At 36.5% G+C, this 24,948-nt stretch overlaps 2 protein-coding genes across 4 annotated transcripts in view; both read left to right on the top strand.

The window, feature by feature from the left end:
• The first annotated feature begins 10 nt into the window (after nt 1-10).
• Nucleotides 11-831, top strand: LOC114873777 (28S ribosomal protein S21, mitochondrial). Of its 3 annotated transcripts, none has more exons than XM_029182449.2 (2): nt 11-99; nt 471-831. In XM_029182449.2, exon 2 carries the CDS (start codon nt 471-473, stop codon nt 741-743), a length of 273 nt encoding a protein of 90 aa, XP_029038282.1. In that variant the 5' UTR covers nt 11-99; the 3' UTR covers nt 744-831. The 3 variants fall into 3 exon arrangements, with proteins under 3 accessions (XP_029038282.1, XP_029038281.1, XP_029038280.1); XM_029182448.2 differs by lacking the exon at nt 11-99 and adding an exon at nt 143-286; XM_029182447.2 differs by lacking the exon at nt 11-99 and adding an exon at nt 306-403.
• A 9,253-nt stretch (nt 832-10,084) lies between these two features.
• LOC114873775 overlaps nt 10,085-24,948 on the top strand; it is a 30,879-nt gene continuing 16,015 nt past the window's right edge. The window contains exon 1 of the mRNA XM_029182445.2: nt 10,085-10,455. Coding sequence (XP_029038278.1) covers nt 10,392-10,455 — 64 coding nt within the window. The 5' untranslated portion in view covers nt 10,085-10,391. The remainder of the gene's footprint in view (nt 10,456-24,948) is intronic.

Raw genomic sequence — 24,948 nt, 5'->3', positions numbered from 1 at the left:
TTGATAACGTACTACATCGTAATTACTTTATTGAACATGCTTTTCTTGGGCCACATGCAATTTTATTGCGATTATCCCAAAAGAAATTAAAAATTAGTGGTAAGTACACATTAATAAATTATTATTTCGGTTCTTGTCTAAAAGATGGATCATTCAAGTAACCCGCGCTTTGAAATAATCGATTTATCTATCGAAACAGTGTTCTGCTGCGTTTGTTAGTGGTTGGACGTCTGCGTTTATTTAAAGTTTATTAAGAGAATTGTACACGCATTAATTAAAGTATAAGGTATTATAATTGATTCTTTATTTAACATCTTTATTTATTTCGATTAGGAACGTATGAAATTGTTGAATTATTTGTGTTACGCTTTTGAAAAGTATCTAACCTCTAAACATCTTAATGGTTGGTTATGATTAATTTCAACATTGAAATAACTATAATGCAAAACTAATACTGGACACTGTTTCAGATGGGTATGCCAAAACATGCTCAATTTTTGGCTCGTACAGTTATGGTCCAAAACAACAATATTGAAAAAGCAGCTCGTTTATTGAATTCCATACTATCGAGAGAAGGAATTTTTACCCAATTTAGACGTACTAGATATTATGAAAAACCTACGGCCACAAGAAGGAGAATAAATTACGAAAAATGTAAAGCTATTTATCACGAAGACATGGAAAGAAAAATTCAATTTATTTTAAGAAAAAACAGAGTTGATCCGTATCCTGGTTGCTCATAAATTAAATTTACGATGTATTTAAACATACGTACACATAAATGTTTGTAAATAGTGTTGTATGTTAAAATATATGCGTTTCAGATACTAATGCAAGCTAGGAAAAATAAGGTACCTACCACACTTTGTAGTTTTCATGTTATATTTATTAAATTCTTTTATTTTTATCGTTATTAAACCAACGTTAAAGCTGCGGAAACCTACAATATTCGGTAGCGTACAAAATGTTAATGGCCGGCGGCAACTTTCTAAGATAGGTTTTGTGAGGATCCAACTATTAATTAGTTAATTATAATAAATTTAAGATCCATTGCTCGATCCCCGTTTATCTGAGCTGGGTAACTTTCATAGTTTTCTGCTTTCCGGTGATCGATTTCCGTATTTCAACGATTAAATAATAAAGAATATCATCTTAGCTTTGTAATTAATTAATTACTAGCAATTTTTAGAGTGATCGCTCCTGTAAATTCGACTCGTTGACAAAACCTTATATCCTTACAAAACCTGTATGTGACAGTTGTTGCGGATATGTGAATTAAGAATTAAGAAACTTTTTGAATGTTACCCTTTCGTCGGTAAGTTGGCGAGGAACTTCCGCTGCTTTCTGACAGGTAGCGCTAGTATACCCTCGTTTAAAAAAATCGATCGATAAGTTGTTGAGTAGTTTGAGTATAGATGGCTCTTGGATCGAATTTTAAAGAATTTAATTTATGGTAGTCTTTCTAAAATACAAGTTTGTCAAACAGTTATTTTAATAATTTCTTAGTTGTGCTAATTTTAAATGATTTCTAAAAAAATAGATTTAAAGGGAGTAAAAACTGTGTCTTTTCAGTTGTGATTGCGAGGTATGGTAAAAGAGGGACTGGTAAAACTGGCACGACTATCTTACCACCTGCGTTCTGTGTATGCAGACTGATCCTCATCTCTCCTTCTTCCAATCTTCAAAATTAAGGTAAGTAAATAATAAAGTAAACTTTAATTAATAAATAAGAAAAGCATGAAAAGCATGCGGCTCACTAATCGTTGACTTATACTACTGCGTTCGCAACGTATCTGGAAAACTGACTCACGATTAATCACTTGCAAATCTCGTAAAATAAAAATTAGATACTTGGGTCTTTTAGTTTGTCAAATTTTGAAAAAAATTTTGAAAAATTAGACAAAAAGAAAAATTAAAAAGGGAAAGAAATATTGATGTCTTGTAATGTAGAAATTGTACGCGATTAGAATCTGACATATTTACTGGGATATTCACCTGCGTTTTATGTTTATTGATAAATTGCCAAAATACACTCCCACGGGTTGTTATTCAATCAAATTTGAGAATAAACCCGGAAGAATGATTTAATTACGTCTATCAACTTGAAGAAGTACTTGCGTACACCGTATCTTAAGGCCAAGGTCTACATTTAGAATACACGTAAAAGCGTGAACGCATTTGCGATGCAAATCTCTAGTTATATTTTCATTTGAAAGTAGAGTTTACGAAATAGAAAATAGAATGGTAGTACAAAATTCTAACGATAGTATTACGGAAGGAAAAATCTGTAAGCGCACTGATTTCACTGTCGACATTTCATCCTGATCATTTTCCTCTTTTTCCATCCTGCTGGAACACTTGGCACCATTTTCCATTCGTCTCTGCTATCTATTCAATTTTCGCCAAGTTAGCGGACTCGTTGCCAAGAAAACCGACGAAACGTTTTGTGTTTTCCCGGGCTTCAACGTCGAAAGTGGAAAGCTAGGGGAGTAAACGCAGAGTTGCGGAAAAATAATTTAGTAATATCCTTTTTATACCTTGACGGAGAAAAATGTCGAAAAAATAGCTACCTAAAAATACTAACGAAAACTTTCGTTATAAAAGATGAAGTTTATGAAACGTTTATTTACGGCGTAGCGCCCGTTCTCCTTTTCTACGCGAACCAAATTGTCAAGATGTATAACAATGACACTAATCGATAATTTGCAAGTCCGAAAGGAAGTTGCGAAAGCCATGCGAGTCGCGAATTTCAGTTTACAATTATGATGGATAGGAGCGAAGCAAACAAACTGGGCGACGTAGAGGAAACGAAGGAACGAAATAGATAACGTCCCTGGAGAGAGAGAAATCCAGTTCCAGGCAAACTGTCTTGCCGCTGGTTCAAAGATAGTTTCCAGTCGAGATTCCCTGGGAGTTAGGCCAAACCGCGTTTTCAACCCAAACGTCTTCTGTCCTCCAGCGTAGTCGGTTTTGCGCCAATTGAGAAACTTAATCTACAATGACATATATTTTACAACGAATGGAAGAATTTGAAATAGAGATCTATTCATTGTTTATATACATACGATACGTAACTATTTAAAGACAAAAGATTTTATGACGCGAAACTTGGTTCCCGTCCCAAGAAAAAGTTTCCCCTGTTTGTGACACTCGAAATGATTTAATGAAGCTGGGGCTGGATATCAAAAAACTTTCAAGACAATATCTCAAGGAGATGTAACCGTGTAGCTCTTTAAAAAAGTTCACAAGTTGGAATTAACTGAAACTTTATGACTGGGTTGGTTTTCTTTGCGTGACGAGCACACTGGCTTGTCTATGAAAAACCTTGGATATAAGCCACCCCTGACTTCTATACGATAATCTTCCACAGAACTTTTCGTTCTGACAATGAACTTGCGTTCGAGTGTTATGCAATCCAAACGGTATGTGAAAACACGGTGATTATGGTAAACTGTGTGTGCGTAAGTAGGATGTTAATAAACACAAGTGGCGTGATAATTCAGCATTAACATAATAATTGTGTAAAAAGTAAAGTAAATTAATAACAAGTTAGTTTTATCGTAAAGAGAGTGCACACAGCAATCCTTATCTAAAATACGTAGTTATAGACGCAATATAGATAAACTTTTCTTAGAAATGAAAATTAATAAACAAGGATTTGAATAATATTAGAATTGGTAGGGACAGAGGTTAAGGCCTAAAAAATCTCATTTTAACTTTTCTCATTCAAATGATACGAAAGGCTTCCTTTGTATGTAGTAAATTCACATTCAGTTTAACACGCTTCTAATCAGAATTCTTTGCAATTGTTCCAATATCTCATTTCATTTCACCAGAGTCACTGCTTTCAGTTTCGATACAATTTTCAACATACATGGTATTTGAAATATTCTTGTTAATTCATTCTTTATTAACACAAAACGTTTCATTAGTGATTTAAAAAGCTTCGAATCTATTTAAATAGATTTATCCATACCAGAAAGGTGGTAAATATTGGTACTTTCGTGTTGCTATTACAATAATATTAATTCTTGACAGTTCCATTACAATTATTCAGAGATTAATGACTATTTAACGACATATTCATTGATAAATGATAGTTTACCGCTAATGGTAGTAATATACTTGCCCCACGGCAACCGATCACACCATTCAAATCCAATCAACGAAATTATCGTGACGAAACATCGAATCAGATGTGTGTACATAAATACGTCTTTGATATCGCGGTTTCGCGTCAGCGGTCACCTGATAATGTCTGCATCGCGATTCGTGCATATTTAATGATTACGCGTTCACCGTGCCCACGTCACGAAAAAAACCAAGGTTTCCGAATGATACACATGGTGCAAATGATAGCGTGAATAAGATGTTGCGTCTGCAATGTAATCAGTTCGTTGTAATCAGACCCTTGTGTCAGGAGGGTGAATCAGGATAGGAAAGAAATATTCTGAGAAACAAAAGAAGAAAAAATGTATACTTTTTTCCTTTATTACTGCAATAATTTCCAAATATAATATTACTTTTCATTTTTATTATAGGCACCTTTCTTTTAGACAATTGAAACGGTAATAATAAAAGTTCTGTCACGACGTTTTCCGTTTAATTAACAATCGACCATTGTTGAAATTTGACGCATTTCAAAATGTTTCTTTACATAGTACACAATAGCTCTCACACCGACCGTGAAACTAACAAATAACTTGGCTGACGTCAACCATGATGGCACATGAAATTCTATACCCAGGGAAATTACCGGACCCGCGTATTTGCAATTTATATTTATTTACCGTGTAATTGATTTTGACTTGTGGAAATAAAATTCGGCGGTTTCGATCGGTTTCGCGTATCCAACCTTTTTGTCGGGGAGGGATCGTTTTAATTTCAGTGGGTTAAGAACATCCTTCGAAACCGATTCTTCATTTCTTATCGCGTTCCATTTGCCAAGCAACTGTGCAATATCCTTCGTAATTAAATTCCCAGATATTTACACGGTGAAATCCGCGATATAACTCTCCTCCAGAAATGATATTTTCAAACGGCCCCAGAGGTAATCGAAGACGTGTAAAACTGTATGTACAGAAAATCAGATGCAATTATCCAAAGGTTTGCCCCGAATCCATTACCGGCTGTTTACATTTCACTTAGGCAAAGTATATCTTCAAGTATTCAGCACGATGAAATGTTCCCGAGAAAACTGGGTTACATCTCGTCGTACAAGAAACTTTATTCCTCTAATTTTTTTTTCTTATACATCGTCCTTTTTCACTGTGAAAGACTTATCGAAGATCTGATAGGAGGAAAGAATGATTATCTGTCAAAAAGACAAACCGTGATGATTCAGGGAGAGAAAATAAATGATGAAAATGGAATGATAGAGAGAGCCATTTATATGGAATTGCACAACATTCGACAAATTGGTTACTTGTTATTTAGACATTCTTCAGATATTCTTACGTGTTACTCTAAAGGAACGTATTATGTATCGTGTATTTTTCCTTGAAAATATAGTACGACTTTTAGAAATAGGTCGGTCATTCTGCAAAAGAGAGGAAGTGACACAAATAAGTAGAGATTCAAAGGGTTGAGAGGCGCCATGGCGTCGCCGACAAGACGGCGATGTCGAATGACGTGCATCGATAATACCGTTCAAATATTGCGGTCTAGAATAGGTCGAAGCGACGATGAGGAAAGATTGTTTCGATTTTCTCTTCATTGAAATTTTAAACAATTTGCAATCAACCCCCTTGTTCCTTTTTATCATTTTCGTGCTGTTCTATTTTCGTTCTATCGTTTCGTTCAAAGTATTAGATACACACCTTTGAATTTTCACAGCCTCGTTGTACGAATCTATCTACTATTGTATTTCCCTGTATACGTACCATACGAATTCTCATTAAACGTTAATTTCTCGAAAATGAGGTGAAATGGATGTAAATCGTTCTTGTTCCATAGCAGTTGTGCATTGCAGTGTCAAACAAAAAACATTTCCATGTCAATGTTTACTACTGATAACAACGAATGCTTGGCTGTCGAAAAACATGTCCATCAGGAGCGCAATATAAAATTAGTTTTGTTAAATTAATTTATTCCGGGGTCGTCAAATATTTGCTAGTTGCGCGAAACCATTTCGTTCGTTGTTTCGTTTTAATTCGTCCTTTTTACAATGTGTATCGATTTCGATTGACACACCCAAACAATCAAGTAATTACCTCGCCATTTTCAGCCTTTCATGTGCTGATTTCTGATTTTAATACCGCATGGCAATATAGGGTCCGATGATTGAACAGTAAATTCCTGTTTGACATGGAGCTTTAATTTATTTATTTTTAATTAATACGAGAATCACTTGAAAACAAAAGAAGAGAGTACCTTTAGCAATTTTTATTTTACTCCAAAGAAATTAGCTTACAGATTTATTTAAACGTAAAATCAATATTTTCAATATATTCTTATGAATACTACATACGTGTACCATTGAAGTTGTTTGATTTGTGAATAAACAGTGACCGTTTTAAAATAATGTCAAATTCACGTCACATGTTTTTCTGTGTCAAATTAGAAACATAAATATGCCTCAACTAACGTGCCGAAGAAAAGTTGATTTATGCCATTCAGTAATAGCTAAATCTTTCAGATGTAAATTCAAATGACGTTTCACGTGAAAAAAAAGAAACACTTGTGTCTGGTATAACGAGATAACAACGAACTAGTAGCGTCAGGAACATACAATATTTTACGTAAATGATTTGTTGCCTGGGTAGAGCGATGAATGTTATTCGTAAGTTCATTCCCTTCGCGACGTAAAGGATAATGGTAGAGAATGGGTAACTTTTCAAGCAAACCGTGTACGTCCAGAACGTGATGGAAAAGTTTTGATGGATGCGTTCGTATCGAAGGCTGCAAAACGAATGTCCTTTTCACCGCATCGTTTCTCGTTTCAAGGGATGTATAGAACGGAAAATTAGAGAGTCCGGAACACAGAAAAAGTGGAAAATGTTCCGGCTCAAAATAACAGAAATATTAGTTTTACAAGATTAGGTGATAGATCCTGGGAAAGTTAAAATTCCTACCACACGTGTATTGTAAATTCTAATTAAACATGTTTAGTGGTTACTGCAAGTGCCACTAATAGTATAATGTGCTTCCTTTGGAAAATTCACTTTTTTAAACAGTCACTGATTACCTAGTACATTAATGAATATTTATATAATTTTATCTTGTCAGGCAACATTTTGCACTCGAATAAGTAAAAAATTGATCGTTTATCATAGATATCTTAACATTGCTTAATTATGATAAATTGACTCATTAACTTTTTCATTATGAGACGTAGGAAAGGGATATTAAAGATACAAATGACGTACACAAAACACATTTTTTATTACAAAAAATTAATAATGAAAGTGTACATGTTACAACTTGTCAATTCATTGATATCGTCAGTTGCTAAGTTACTTTGCAAAGTGGAAAATTGACTTTCATTGAACGAAAGCAATTTGTCAAAGGGGCATTCTTTTGAATCACATATACTTTATTACCTTTTATTGTCAAAAAAACAATTCATTCTGGATACACGAATTTCTGTTACATCGTGAAATGCATAAATTAAAGAAAAACATGTCTGCTCGACATGAACATCGATATGGATCTTCCACCTTATACACCTTATCTGACATCCTTTTTTCTTCTTTTCATTACAAGTAGATTTATGGCTATCTTTTAGTATTCGTACAAGTCATCTCCTTTAAAAAGGAAAATTACATTCCTCAGTTCCTACTATTGGATATTTTCCTGGTGCTCTCTCGAATTTTGAACTTCATATATTTCTCGCAGATAAAGCGTCCGCTTTTTTTTCGTGGACGGGACAAAATTCGCGTACGATCGTAAAACTTTACGAGTTTCGCTTTTGGGTCGATCCACGCCAGCTTTCTGATGCGAAACCCTCGTCGTTTTCAGCACACCGCGTTTACATTTATTTATTTTATTCTTTTTTCGTCTGACCTACAAGTGCTCGCAACGATGGTACATTGTTATTGTTACTTTTGGCCGAATTGTATGAATTTCGCGCAGTTCTGTTGTTTGATTCAAATTCTATCTTTTATTTGAGCTCTTGTAAAAACGCAAGAGGAACTTGAACCTTTATTTTTTATCGTATTTACTAGAGAGTCCTTGGAAAACCTTTGAAAAAAAAGTAATTTGAATGAAAGTAAATGATTAAATGCACCGAAGGAGTCAGACAAAGGTGTAACATGGAATTTTTTTTTTTCTTATTCAGAGTTTTCTTTTTATTTCTTTTTTTGCGTGACTGCGTATTGGGAATCTCAAACTGCAGACGATAACCGGTAAATAATCTGTAAATAATGAATAAATTTATGTTGCGATTTGCCTGAATTATTTCCCGAAATTATTCTGTTCCCTTGCGGACAGAATTCTCAATTAAGCCCCGCCTCGGCCACCGGTTTGATGTAATCAAATTGGAAATTTGCATGCTCCAAATTCGACGAACTAGAAAAACAGCGAGTGTTGAAGTTGCATAGAAACATGAACGTGCCAGCAAAGTGGGCTCATCGTGTATTTACGGGAATTTTTATGCTCAATTAAAAGGGCACTGAAACGTAGAATCAGGGAAAAGAAAAATATTGTGTACAGGTATCTTTCAAAAAAATACCACCTACGTTTGCTTCTTCAAGGGTAGATAATTAGAAAAATTATTATCCACTTTTAAAGAAGTTATTAGGAGAGAATCCTAGATTAGGAAAATTTCAATTTAACTTAATGAGAATTTTTTTTTTAAATTTGATAATTAGTCAAAATTTGTAGCTGGTGATTAATGTCTGTCGCTAAGTTAGCAAAAACTTCCTCTTTTGTAACATTTTGTACCACATACCGTTGCATACAAGTCACTGCAACGTATTCCCGTTTAGCTGGTAAACATAATCTACTTACAAGGGAAATCCTCTTATCACGTCACTGTTACAACCTCTATCTCTGTATCGATTCGAATTACGTATTTGTTACGTACAGTTCAGCTGGTTATTCCATCGCGTGTACTTAAAAAAATTCTAAAGCAGCATCTTTCGTTGTAAAATTCCATTTAGCGTTCGAATAAATAATAAATGAGTCACCGCAAGTACAATTGCTATGATTGGTAACTGAAATTGACTACCGGGAGTGCAATGAATAACCAATGTAGCATAATATTTGAAAAAGATATTTATTTTAATGAAAATTTACAAATACATAGATGGTACATATACTAGACGTGCATACTAATTTAGAGCATCTACTTAAGTAAATAACAATTCTTGAATATTTAACATAAAATCATATCTTATCAATGCATTTCACATTATGAAATATTGCAATACACGACGTCATTTACTTCGAATAAATAATATTTGCTCTTGATTTGTTCATTTACCGTGTGCAATATATCAAAATCGAATGCAGTATGAGATTGTCACAATAGTGCCGCGATCAATTGGTACGGCTTCTAAACGCAATGTGTACGACCTCACTATAATATTATGGCCGCGATTCAGATCTGAAAAATTTTCCAGGCCTAATGTAATTATTTCACGGCATAAAATATTAACGAAATATTACTCTTGCTTATAATCGAGGGAAACGTAATTAAGGCTCGAATATGACCGATTTTCGTCGACACGACATTCCGTGTGACGTATTGTATCAGTGCGATCAGGAACGGCGCGTGTTGCGTCACACGAATAACCAGGCGTGTCGGTATTCTGTCTAAATCCGTTAATTACCTGTCACTATTGTCCATTAACAATGAAACCCTGTTCTTAATTAAATTCCATTCGCGAGGCAACAGAAGGTCTTACTGTCGCTGTTCTGCGAAGGCTTTCAATTAATGATCTCGCGCGTTGTACGAACGAAAGCTGTAATGATAGCGGCGCCAGCGGTAGTTCGGCATAAAACAGCGGCTAACAGAGAACGTTCGTAGTTATAGCGAAAGAGAAAGAAGTAGGGAGCGTTCCCCACCAGAGTCCAGTGGCGTGAGCGATCCGCACACGCGCACTCGGCGCACGCCTTTAAAGCTTCGTGCCGCCAAAAAGCATTCCCATGAGTCAGTTGTGCTCAACCGGTCGCGAACGGCGGACTATGCGGTGTTGGGTACATTGAATAACTCTCGTACGTTTGCCATACCGAGAAACCGAACGACACGCGTGGTGACGCGGTCTTTGCTTTCTTCTAACGTTTCTTTACAAGGAAACAACACGGTCGTTTAGCAGCGATCAACACAGTGATCGAGAAAAACGGTCCGCTGACTACTAGTGCGCGATACTAATTCGAGTTTTGCATATCGCGACTTTGTCGAAGTGAGCTGAATCTGTGACAGAAACGTCGCTCAAGAGACTCCAGAAATGAGAAAACTTATGGAGAAACAGCTGTCCTGGCTTGCACTCTTGATGACTGCATTCTACTCTTGTAAGTAATTTTTCATGATTTCTATGTATTAACTTTCGAATAGAGTCGTTGAACCGAATGTCCTTAGAGTTTGGATAAGACACAGGCGTTATAAGAACAGTTTTCTGTAAGGTCGTGTGTATGTGGCGCTAGAAGCGACGGCGGTATAATATTCATCGAATCGGAGCGATTTCGCGAGGTTAAGAATCCGTTTAAAGTGCAACAGTTCGAACTGGTAGCCGAGTATTGGAAGCATCGTTAGTGTGTGATCTATCTTTAGCTATTTTCGGCCTATTCTTAGCGCGTTTTGCGACTGTATTCTTGATAGCTAGACATTGGTTCTCGCGGATCAACTGAAATTGTGAAATTGTATATCTGTTTACGTCTTCCGTGGCGTCTCGGTGACTAACGATTAACTGACCTACACAGCATTCGCCTGTCCTTGATTTCATTCAATCAGCCGCATCTGATGCGCAACATAACAGCCGTATAAACAGTCTGATTTACCAGTTTCAATAACCACTTCGATTATACAGCTTCGGTGTACGTTACGTTGAGCTACGTTGACAAGTGCCCGCAGAAAATTTCCCTTTAAAAAATGTTGTAAACAGTAGCTTCATTAAACACGGACGGAAATGTTTTTGTCTAGCGGTTAATTGTTCAATTAGTCGGAATATAACGCACAGTTACTCTCGTTTCATACCATATGTTTTTATGTCCAACTGTAACGGAGTCTTTCTAGCATCCCTGACAATAATATAATTTAAATAAAAAAAAAGAAACATTGTTGCGGGCGTGTTGATAATTGTTGCGGGCGAAGAAAAAGGATCGCGAAATTCTAGAATGGTCGTTTGAGAACAAGAACGTGCGATCGGTAGATTTTCTTGCAGTGCGATACTAAAATAACACGATACTTACCACGTGGGTGAGTCTCTCCGTTACATCGTACGAGATGACGTCGCGATCGTTGATTGGACGACTGGATGGGCGTGCGCCTGGCCTTACCTTAAGACCAACTAGTGATAGATTTAATCTTGATCAGACATTTTGAACAATTTAATTATTTAACTTTTTTTGCTATAAAAACAAGTATACATGACAGCATGAATGCGTCTTATAGCTCTACGTAAAAATAATATTAAATTTATTTTATTTTTTATTAAAAAAAAACTTTATTTTAGGCAAATTTCTTGATAGATTCATAGATTTTAACATACTTTTTAAATTCTTAGTTAGGTGATGTCACATTAAAACAAACTGTTCAAAAATAAGTTTTTCTAGACGAATTTTAATATTTTCTACTTAAAATATATCAATCGTATTTCTTATTTCATACTAGGATCATAAAATTAGCGTCTGAAGGAAAGACTAGTCATTGACTTAATAAGCGCATTTGTATTTGAATGAAGTTACATTAACAGGAAAAGCCGCTCGATAAATTAATTCGTATCGATTAAGGGAAACAATATCTGATGTCGATGACCTAATAGGTATTTGCATCGAGTCAATAAAGACTCGAGATAAAGAAAGAGGAAAATGAATTGTCCGCGGGGTCAACGTAGCAATAAAAATAGTAATTTGCTTTAATCGGTCTCAGTTCCATCGCTATATTAGCAATGAGCATAAACACGAAACGAGACACGTCAAGGTTTTCTTCGATCCGCGTAAAGGATGGTTGCATTCAAGCCTCAAAAACATTCTTGCCTTCTTTTTCTCCGTGGCTCGTTCTCTCTCGCGAGGAGAGCCGGTTTCTTGCAATGCATTCCATCGAGTTTTAGTTCTCCACCTTTCGTAACCGACCGTACGTATAGTTATACACGCGAGCAGCCAAGATAGACGGATGTCCGGTCATCAGTCTCTTTCTTCTTCCGCAGATACTTGCTATTCCCGGAATGCGAACTGGGATCACGCGATATTCAAATTCGCCTACTGTATCCTTGAATTCATCATCCATACTGTTAACAACATAATTATGTAATTTATTATGTAAAAAACTCTGTAAATATTTTATTTTCCATTTGTTAACTCGTTCGAAAGGGTTTCATATATGAAAATAATATGGGCTCTCTCCATGGTCCGCTCTCGGTGGAGTTAACTGGATTCTTGAAAATTGTTGAATATGGAATACCATTAAAATATTGTTGAATTTTTCACAAACACGGACAAAAGAACAGAGAAGCGGTATTCGTCTGGTATTCATTACTAGATACTTTGCATAATATAACTAGTTCTACAAGTTCGTTTACGAATCGTTTAGCTCTTAACTAGAGAGATTCTTTTCAAAAAAGGTAGCCATTGTGTACGTTACAAAAAGAAGATTTTCTTAAGAACCTCCTCGCATAATTACTTCCAGCGGGTGTTCCCTTTAGAATAAACTCGAGAAATTATCGAAAACGGAGGCATTGATCTTTTCAAAGCCGGTAAACACAGGATGAAACAAACTAGTCTTCTTCGAAGCTTCTGTTAGTTTTTGAAAGAGACAAAAATTTCTACATTTTCTTCGCTTCTTTTCATTTTGAGAAGCCTTTTCCCATCAGTATAAATGGGCCGCACAGATATGTGCAACGAGGTACTGGCTGTCCTTAGATCCTCCCTTGATCCAATCTTACAACCGAGGAGACGAACAAAAAGCGGTATCGATCCTTTCAGCGCGGTTCAAATGACCAAATTAGTAATATCTCGGTGGAATAATAATTTGTTCGGAAGAGGAACGAGAGAAAGAAACTGGTATCGAGCAAGGGAGTAGAAGGTTGGCTGCGGGCATAAGTAGTATTCCTTTTTTGGCGAAACGGCGAAAGGATAAGGTAAAGTGGGCAGAATTTAATCACGTTGAGAGGATTCCCAACAAGCTGTTCGTTAAGGGAAGATATTGGGATAGGTCAGTACTTTGGTCGGTTCTTTCGCGTTTCATTCGTCGACTGTACACTCGGCTTTATACCTTAATCTCGACTCTCAAAGTTCGCACGAGCCATCGAAACTTTTTTCCCTTTAACTATTGTTACAAATAACGATGCAACAAGAATGGTGGAACATTCGCTGCTTCATCGCTGATCTCTATTTCGTTAGAGTAACTTCCTTTTTCTCTCCCTCTCTCTCCCTCTCTCTCCATATTTTCTTTATTTATTTATTTGTTTGTTTGTTTCTTTTTTTTTTCTTTCGAGCAATTCGTAATCAATGCCTGCCGAGTAATCCTCGAGCGAATATGGAAAACAATAAACTCGAAACTCTGCGGCATTCGATCATGATTTCGGCGTGCATCGATTGTATTGCTGATTCTGTTCGCGTCTCTATTCTCTTTTTGCTTTTTTTCGATTGAACGGAAAATCAGGCTACGTTTGCTCTGGGTTGCTGCTTTATTGGATTACACGTTCGAAACGACCGAATTCTTACGAATCGAAATATTTATTCGATTCGGTGGAAATTTTACAATTTTACTTGCAAATTTTTTCGATAATAAAGTCTACGAAAATTCGGCCGATATGATATCTGAAACGTCGTCAAGAATAGATACTCAAATTTATAGAGGAAAGATTTTCTCTAGAGAAATGGTATGCATAATTTAAAAAAAATGAGAAGGAAAAGGAATTTGAGCCAGCAAAGAGCCAGCTTCACCGTTCGGAGATTTAATATATCATTTAAATGTTCAGTTTGATAGGTAGTTATTATGTAGACGAAGAAAATTTCTCGAAACGTTTGTAAAATCACGGATTTTCGCTTAAAATCTACCTCCGATTTATTCCGATGCGTTCCTTTAATAAAGCCCGATGCACGTTTCAGTTTTCATGAAATTCTATCGTTTTAAAATTAATCCGAGCTATTAATTTTGTTCGCGTTTCATCAGTCTCCGATAAGAGTGAAATAATTAAATAGAATTTTCAAAGTATCGAATTCAGCGCGAGATTTGATCGATAATAGTAATAATAAGTTCCATGGTAATATGTGTCTCGTACTATTAATTCTGTACGTAAAAGGACCGTTTTCTCGGGAAAGTCTCATGACCAGGAAAAATTTGGCACGCGAGGAACAGGGGTCGCCTGTTGGCAGGGTCATCCATCTTAAGTACTTCGTCAAGATATCGACGAGAGCCAAAAACAACGAGGAGACTCGTTCAAATGTCGGTCGTTTTACTTATAGGAGACAGAAAGTTAGATTTATTATGCAACATTATGCGCATTGATTGACTATCAATTTGCAACTTCTTCGATGATAAGATGATCAGATATCCTTCTTATCGTATTATCACAATTCCATAAACTTTTTAATCAATTGATTAATTTCCTATCTCGCGGTTGAAACTCCTGATTCGTGCACTGTTTTCGTATTTTAACGAGGAAAATAGGTGGAAACTGTGTCGAAACTATTACGGTGAAATTGATTGGGTAATGAATCGTTGGAAATGCGTTGTTGACTTGGAAACTGATGTCTATAACGCTTTCACATAATCAATGATAACGTGTATTTACAAACATAATTGCTCGCCTGTGAATATCTGAAACGTTTCAAAATTCCTACCGGGATAATTGAATAACGTATAGCGGATGAATTATTTGTCGCGATTAATTTTTCATCACCCCTGTAATGCAATTATTTTTCGGAACGGTGGGAGTTGATGAAAACGTACGAAAGAACACGCATCGATCGGGATAAATATCGATTTATCGATCTTCATAAATTGTGCTTTTCTATGTTCATGAGAAAAAAACATTGAAAAGGTAAAATTAATAAAAAGAAGAGAGGGAAAGAATAGTCATGATCATTGCGAATGCTCTCGATTTTAATTAACAGCGGTCTCGTTTTGTACCGGAAACAATGACGATAAAAACAACTTGTCGCTCCATTTTACACAATCGCTGTTTGAGAGCTTAATTTAATGATGCTGATACACTTCTGTGCCCTCGAATGACATTTGATTTTTCACAATTTTTTTTTTTTTTCCTCCACCCTCTTGTGAAAACGCAAACGCGTAACGGGCCATTATCTCTCACGGACGGATTGTAATTTGCTCGATGAAAAGGTCATTCCGTATCCGGTCCATGTGCGCGCGTTATCTTCATTATTGTCATTCTCACTGTGATGAAATTCGTGCAGACGAAGCGAGGCTGACAACGTACGATGACAACGTTATCATCGTCGTTTTGTCTGACGAAGATAACAGAGGCTGATTACTGGACAACGAACCTTTGTCGCTAATGTCACTCTGTCTAGCATATTTTAATCGTATTCGGTTACTCAGAAATGCGACGATTCTTTAATTATAAATTTATTTACATCGGTTATCGGAAAGTTTTAATTTCGAATTCAATTTGTTTAAATAACCGCACCAGCTTTGTTTACCAGTTTACATTAGTTCTCTTAAAATAAATTGGTAATTTTATTTAGCTATGATCAATCATTTGTTGATAGGATTACGTAAAGAGGAAACTGAAACGGTTTTGTGACGCACGATAGTGTTGTCCCGTTTACAGCCGTTTCATCGGTCGATGGAAATATTATGTTTCTTTTAGTAGTACAGGTTTGACAAGCGTATCAGATATTGTCAGATACCTTGATTAATTCACATTTCATCGACAGGTATTTAAATTTTAATCCATCGGGCATTGTTGTTCGGTCGTCACGCTGGGGATTGCTTTTAATTCGTAGTCAAATATTTCAGGTATTTCAACTAACTCGGAAAATGTTTCATGGGAATTATCCATTTAAACGATCGTTTGTTATCAATAAGTTATTTCGAAATGTATATTTTCACTAAATTATTGCACCATTGTATTCTATCATCATAAAAATATGTAACGTATGGCATTCTTGTTTGTGACATTGCAAGATATCTTATCTGTGACACGTTACGATCTCAGACAATCTATTACGAGGTCATTAACGGATTTCATTAACCCAATGCACCCTTGGTGGTGTTGTTCAGCGTACTCAAGTATGCAATGTCTGTTCGTAACTAGCTTTATTACTGTTGTGGGATCTGCAGGGCTAATAATAAAAGGAATCGTGGGAGTAGGGACATAGCAATGCAAAGGAAGAAGATTTCACCATTTGTGTATGTAAACATTTATTAACATTGGTAATTGTATTTCAAGTATTCATTGAAGTATTTAGCAATTCAAATCTTTACTCAAGAATAATATAGGTAGAAATAATGTTTGATCGTAATTTGCATAACATAGAAAAGTTTATTCATCTGTACCTCTATTAAAATTCAGAGATGTTGTTTCTATAATCGGTTATCGGTATTATTTAATTTTCACGAATAGGAGAAAAAAAATGAAAAACACTTATAAATGTTGCAGCAGCTGAATAGATAAACTCTTACGTGACGTCGATTACGTGTATCTAGAACTGTCGTCTGTGTTTAGTCTGCTCGGTTCGTGTGATAAAAGACATTCATTGCCTCGTACGCGATTTCATTGCTCTTATAAGTTTTCACGGTATTATCATGGATTGTTGTTTACAAGTTGGTCTAACATCGTGATTTAGTTTTATGCACAACGGTTGCATAGTTGTGTTTAGCCGGTATCAATTGCATCGATTAACTCAAGGAAGTTTATCCGAGAAATTATATAATTATCGAATCTATTAACTTAAATTATTCTCCAGTCTGCACAGTGAATATACACGATCGCAATTGATGACAGGATTAATTAACCTTCCTCGGCCGATCAACCCATATATGAGTACGTACCAAGAAAATCATCAGAGCGAGTTATAAATTCTGACATAAATCCATTAAATACCTATGGATTTTCTTTGCGATTATTATGTAAACAGTAGAAGATACATTACATTTCTCAAAATGATTTGTTTGCAATTAATTTGTTATTGTGAATTGAGTAAATTAGGTGTCACAGTTATCACGAATAATAAGAATTAAATTCCAAGCATCATCTAATTATCTTATCTGAGTTATTAAATTCCCTGAAGGATCGCATTACATTATGATTTATTACGCGTTATCTTTTTAATAGATTGATACCTTTTCATGACGCATCAATTTCATATTAAAAATTATATACGCTCTAATCGTAATGTTTGATTGGTTCATCTGTCGTATGATTTCCGCGATGCAACCACCTTAGCAACAGTGTGATCTTTTCTTGCGAAGCTTATCAACCAGGTAAGGAAGTCACGAAACTTATCGAAGCTGCGATAAGGAGGAGGTTGAAGAGGTGGAGGAGAGAATCGCTTCGGCTAGAAAGTTTCATTAACCCGATACACTTTCACGGTGTTACCGTCTGGGCCGCAACTTAGCAATCGGTAGTAGTGTACGCACATTCATTGCTAGATGTGTATTATACACTTAGGTGCAACGTAGGTTTTTTTTGGATAAGGCCAACGATCTAGGAATCAACTCCACACCATTTGTTTTTGATTTAGAAAAAATTTCGAAAAAAACCTAAAGCTCAAAAGGGAAATGACTCTACTGTCCTTAGTATCGTCCAAAATTTGGGCAATGAAAATTGTCCACGAAATGGACATATATGAAACTGAAGCATTTATCAAAGCAGGAAATTGAAGTAACAAACTAAGAAATATTAGTCGCTATAAATCTGGTGATTTTTTGTTAAATTTTCACTCGGGTGAAAAGCAATCAATATTGTCCGCTAGATGTCCTATAAATATTTTTGATAGTGGTAATAAATCTATTCCCGAATCTCTATTAAAGAAAGAAAATATATGGTTTCGTTAGGTAATATTTTTGATAAATCTCATTTATTATTTTAACAATTTTTCATTGCTTTTAATACCAAAGATTTGGAGTACTTAATATGAGTATTCAGTGAAATGCATCGTCCACATGTGTGTAACGTGATTGTTAACGTGTTAAAATAAATTTCCTGGAAAACTGTGTTCTGGAAAAAAGAATTCTTTGATCGTTACACGGAAAGGTGTATTTTAAGAAATTACAATGCCTGTCAGTACCAACATGCTTCGTTCCACCGTGATTTCAAAGATTAAATTCCTTTCTTTATAATAAAATATTTGGAAATGTGAATTAATCGTACATAAATACCGCGTCATAATGAATAATACTTTCGATTTTAACATTCCTGTTATTCTACGTCAGAAACTTCTGGCCTCATAAGCAACGCTCAGATTATTTGAATAAATTGTAAAAAAAAAAGGTACAGAAATATTATTTTAAAATGTAAATTAGAAAATTCAGCAATCTGCACGTCGAATTAAAATCATTCCTATACCAGCTGTTTTCATTATCATCAGCAAAAATTAAGCTTAACATACGTGCTATTTTGTATTTATCTTCAGATACGTTTAAACCGATAACCAGAATTTCCGTAAGTCATTCTATTAAAAATTTACAAAGTTGCAGCTGGTGACGCAGATCTTAAAAAACAAAATTGTTTTTACGGTTTGATTTGTAGCGATGTCCCTATCCAGAATTTAAAAAAAGAACAAAGCTTATTTTTATAATGAAGAGTGACAAATGATCGGTGGTAGTTTCGTCGGAAGATTAATTTTTTCTTTGGACGGTAATCCGTATCGTATCCGCGAAATAAAATCGAGTATTATAGGATCACAGGTGATTATATCTAAGATAGGATAGGAATTTGATATCGTTATAAACAATGAAATATTCGCAGTCTTGTAAGGACGGAATGAAAATTAGCGGATCCTTTTTCAACGGTCCCGATCGAAGGGTTTAAGGGTGCCCTGGATTCGGTTGAGAAAATTTCGGGTACCCGTTCGTACACCGAAATACTATTCTCCGTAGGTGTGACACGCAATGTATGTGTGAGCATTTAACGTATGTGCTGACGCAGCGATACGGGGCCAGCATGGTGATTGCGTACAGAGGGGCAAGGAAACGGATCTTATTTATAACGAGACGGGACCATCGTACGATGCCGGCACAACCAATCGCAAAGCATCCCGTGGTCTGGCCTTGCGGACCGCTTTACACGCATACGTGTGAATCGCGCGATTCAGCGACGCCAGTGACGCGACGCCAGCAAAGCGTGCCGTTCCACTACTCACCTGTACGCCTGCACACGTGGGCGGGCGTACCGTCTGTATATCACTGCACCTCGATTTCGAGTAAGGCATTCCTAGAATAAAGGTGGCACGATGGATTCCTAGTAACTTCCTTTTCTTATTTTATTTCGATGAGAAAACGAGTATTTATACTTTGAGAGGATTCATGAATGAAAGCTGCTGGTTCATTAAATGGTTGATGACTGAATTCATCAAACTTCTCCTTTTTTTAAATTTTATTTCTTTGGATTTTTCTTTTTACATCTCTTTAGACATAGAAAACGAGACTGTTTGTGTATGAAATTATTCAATACATTGACCTTTATAACATATGTCAAGATCATTGAAATCGGTGAGGTGTACCCTGTTCTGCATAATTACCGCTTAGGGCGTTGAACCGAATGCAACGAGTATAATACGTTCACTTTTATCGAGAAGGTTACAAATATATGGGGATTTTTAACGTAGGAATTATAATGTCTATTACTGTACAGATTTGATGGTTCCTTTTCGTTTCATTTAATTTTGGGGTCAGTATCGATGATGCAATTTTCGATTCACGACACGTCATACGGTTACCGAATGGACAAGGTTTCGTTACAATTTGACTTAGCGTTATTTTAGGCCTTGACCCACTCTAATATTCCACGTAGGTGCTTAACAGTTTTTAAAAGAAGGATCTTTTTAGAGTTTCCCATCTGTGACCGCGTTAGTTCTTCCGATAACTAAAGCTTTTGCATCTTGCAGAAATGCAAACTGCACGTGCGGGAACGTAAACGTGATGGAAGATGTCCTTCGAGATGATTACGAAGTCGTGCGCGGTGTTGATACGTAGCATTTAATCACTGGTTACGACTCGGTGCATCGTAGTAAACAAAGTAAGAATGAATTTAAGGTAAGTGCGCAGCTGGAGGATGCAAATTCGATTTGCAACGGGCAGGAAAATTGATGTACTTCAACCCTCGGACGGCGGACCATGGAGAGAGTCACGGTTAGAGAAGAGATTCGCGTTTAATTGTTGAAAAAATTCAACTCGGTGACGATGCATTTACGAGTCGCGGTTGAATTAATCGCAAGAGGCGTAGAATTCGAGCAATTAACAGAATATTCTGGTGGTTCTCACGATGAAACGTTCACCTTACGAAATTCTCGTTGCGCTGGTCCGAAGGGAGAAATACGCCAGCGAAGGAAAGTTGTGCTTGTTAAGTTTGTTCGAGCGTCTTCCCGGATCTGTGTGCACAAAGAACATCGCCGCGAATCATGGTCCCGTATTCCATTGACACTGACTCCTATCTTCGGGGAGCAGCGACTAATTATTCCGCTGCGCGAAGGAAATTTTAGGGAACATCCTGTTTGAGGTTTTGTCGGTTGACTTAATTCTCGGAGAGCTGACGTTGTCGTTCGCTTCATTTTCAACTGGAACCAACCAGAAAAATGTACATTTCCAGTTACAGTTAACAGAGATGAAATAACCGTTGTGGAAGCATTTTATTAAGGCCATCTTATGTTTTATTCTACCAGATAAAGTCGTTTCGAGATACCTTATTCATCCCCGAAATACGAGCGTCGTAAACAGTGTTTTTGAAATATAGAAGCAAGCTGTTCCGGGAATCGAGCACCACTGTATAACCGAGTAAAGTTACATCACGATAGGATCGTAGACGTCACTCTATTTTTCCGAGATGATGCGAACATTTTTCCCGTAAGCGATATCGCTAGAGGAAGAAACCCGATCGACCGCGTTGTAGATTCAGCATAGAAAACAGTCTAACGTATCGATGCTTTAGCATACTGCTTCAAAACTCGTCGATTACTTACGATGACTAGTAAAAATATTCGTATTCTCTCAGTTCAGAAATTTAACAAATATTTTCATTATTTTGGGAAATTTATTTCTAAATATCGAAGATCTTAAATATTTCTAAAACCATCATATTTTTATTTAGAATTATTCGGAACATTAGTATTAATCGTTGGAAAGAAAATTTTCACCTGTTCGTTGGAAAATGTGGGGGAGTTCGTTTAGGGGCTGACTTGAAAGGACGAACGAGAGGGATGTGTTCCATTGTCTCGAGTAAATCGTGCCAATCCAAAGTTCCGTGTGTGCACGTTTAGTGTACACTGCGCGAAATTACTATCGTCGGTTTATCCGTTTTGTCTTTGACGCATAATACATGCTAAGCTTGAAGCTGAGAACGCGAGTGTTCGTCTACTCGTGACTGATCGACACAGAGATACATTCGAAGCTGAGAGAATTACTTTTCCTGCCAATTCGAGGTGTTCAACATTTTCCTTTTATCTTTCACAGAATTTTCTTCAGAAAGAATTGCCGATAGAATTTTTGTACACTACGAGTAGAAGTGCAGAAGTGCAGTAGAAGTGCTCCGCCATTCGAGAGTAAATTGCGCAAAGTGTAGATAGTTTTCGATTCGTTTATTCCAAATGAAATTTTATCAAAGTGATAGCGACGTTGAAGATCCATGCACGTATACTCTATGGATGGTGCGTTGGGCGCCTGTTAAAGTGGAAATCCAGGAGAATGTAGAAATTAAACGAAGACACGTAGAATCGTTGGCGAGTATCTTCTCGTCAGGATTGTTTGCATAGGTAACTCTAAAAGCGAATTGAAATTGGAATTAATTAAAGCTGTGCTTCTTAATGTTGACTCTGCATTCGATAGTTCGATATGTTATTAAATAACGCTGCCAGTGTTATCAAAGCAATTCTATTTTCGTAATTTCAAAATGATTTTAATCGTATCTGGATCAATTTGAAATCTCTGAAAATTTTCCCTACTAGAAAATGCTTTCGAAAGACCACTTTTCTAAGTAAATATTCATTTTAATCAAAGGATCTTTATTCAAGCAAAATTCAATTTTAACCCTATCTGTGTTCAATTGTTTAAAGCATAAACTAACTAAATTTCTAAATGGTTGATCAAGAGTTTATTAAGTAATACCACTACTTATCACCGAAAAACAGGAATACCAAGTTTCATCCATCTATCCAGTTTTACCCTACTTTTCCTCCCTCGATACTGCACAAACGTTCCATCACGATAAAATTCCAAGATTAATTTGTTCAAGTAGAAATTGCTCTTGAAAGTATATCGTAGGAAAGCAACGTATTTCGAGCGAGCCAGCAGCAACTTGTAGTTGGATAACTTTGGGAAAACTTTTAATCGTTCAATCCCTTAGCCCGTGCTTTTATGATCGCAGAGTCGCTTCGTTTCACGTTTAGCGCATTACGTCGACAGATAATTACTTCTCCTGCCGAATCGACGTTCCCATACGAATTTGCTCGAGAATCAATTTTATTCTCTCCAACGCTGTCGAGACAAAGTTCTCTCGCGAAGGGAAGGGAAAAAAAAGAGAAACAGAAGAAATAGATGGATTAATGATGTCGAGGGGCGGAAATTATCGAGCAGCGAGGAAAAAGAGGATTCGATCGTGCGATTCGTGCTTGGACAAATATCTCTCAATTCCTCGTTTTCACCGCTGCTCTTCATCTTCCGTTCTCGTTTCACTCTTCTTTGCCTCGACGAACACAGCCGGAGCTGGCAAACATTAATTCCTCCGTAGGCCTTGGAGGATCGAAGTGCGCTGGATTTCAGCTCGGCTACGATCATTAAAATAACGAGTGAAAGGATTATTCCGAAGAGGGGTAGGGCACCCTCGAAGGCGAACTCGAAGGGAAATGCTGGGGAAATAGAAATTTGTATCGTCGCGATGTACTTCCGGGGGGCTATGGAAGCAAAGATATACGTTAGATGAGACTTCTAATAATCAAGGACGGTTCGGGTAATCTGCAGAACCGGGGGGTGGGAAGTCAGCTTCCGGGGTATCTCTTTTCTGTTCGCATCTGATTGGTGGTTATCAAGGCTCGTTGAAATTAAATATCATTTTGAGTATGAGAAAAAGTCTTATACATTGAGAGAATACTTTTTAAAGGAACAGTGTGAAATTTAGAAAATGAAAATTGAGGCTCTCTCCATGGTCCGCCTTTATATGAATTTCAAATAAAATTTGTCCGTCTTTTAAAGTTACATTATCGCATAGTGTTGAACCGTTCAGGATCGTACATTGAACGTGAAATAGAAGAGAAAAATAATCCTGTTGGTCGGAATTGATCTGTCTTTCGAGTTTTCTGTTTGCCACTGTATTTTCCTGTGATGCAGGTGTGATGTCAGTATCGTGTTGCGATGTACATCAGCCTGTATTCGGCGTTGAAAACGGGAATTGACTCGCACGCCGTGAGCGAAAAAAAAAAGTTATTGAAAAAAGAGATCGTTCATTTTGTTTCCGATCCACGCTTCATAAAAACATAGAGAAGATTCTGAATTCGGGGTGAAACACTTGATGATCTATCTTTGCTTATCTATCTTGTTTATCTACCCTCTGGAGAATTCTTGCTATTAACGTTATTAACGTTATTTTAATTAATTACATTCACCCTGTGAAATGTACAGGAATCGAGGTTTTTATATGGGACGTGTTATGATAGAAATAAGTTCCTTATCGAAGGAGATCCAGATTTAACGGTACACCACTGAACAATCGATCTGGCGAAAGGATTACGTGGTCGAATTCAAATTCTAGCCGAAATTGTCTCGTATATCGTTGAATCGATACTCGTTGGTAAGTGCTTGTGCGTGTAATCTCGTTTGCCACGCAATGATAGGAAGCAATGCTGCATGGTTAACCGTTTAACCATTCAAATTGGTTAAGCGATTGTCGATTAATTAACCAAGTTTTCATCCACTCCCAGTTAATTAACGCTTTTTTCCTTAAAATAAACCATTTTTCTGATCGAATTTTTCAATCCCGATCAAGTGACATACGTTCGACGTGTGAACCGGTTTGCTTCATTCATTTAGAATATCGATTTCTGTTCAACATTTCAGCCGAGGAAATGCTAATGCAATTTGGAGAATATTTCGTGCCGAATAAATTATAGTCCGGGAAGAGAAATGGATGAAAGGAAAAGTCATTTGTACTAATATTCTTTGAATAGATTAATTTTCTAATTTTCATTTTATTCCGTGCCTTACCGTACAAATTATTTTCTAGGAAAAATAGTTTTTCCTTTGTTCCTAAATTGAATGCCGTTTCGAAAACGACGAATTTCAGCGAATCGAAGATACAGATCGATGAAAAGTTATCGTAGAGATACATCGGTCTATGTATTTTCAGTGCTTGCCTGCATCCGACAGCGTGCTCTGTTTTTCCCTCCCGATGATATAGCCAGTGATTCGATAATAGTCAATCTCGTGGAAAATAAGAGAGGTGAAATTTACATTCAAATTTCACGGCGTGTCTCTTTTCCAAGAAGATTGAAAATTACACCCAGATTACTTGCGTGTGTGTTTACGGTTAAACACATTTTACTTTTTCCTTGTTCCTCAAGAATATTTTTGAATACCAATACGCGTAACGCAGTTGAATCAGATTTATTTTCAACGTATCGTGTGTCTTCTCTGTGGGTGTATTTTCAACGGAAGTGTATTTATACCAACCG

The sequence above is a fragment of the Osmia bicornis genome, chromosome 11 (assembly GCF_907164935.1).
Source record: "Osmia bicornis bicornis chromosome 11, iOsmBic2.1, whole genome shotgun sequence".
Lineage (NCBI taxonomy): Eukaryota > Metazoa > Arthropoda > Insecta > Hymenoptera > Megachilidae > Osmia > Osmia bicornis.
Note: the sequence above shows the minus strand (reverse complement) of the source record. Positions and strands in the feature narration are given on the sequence as shown.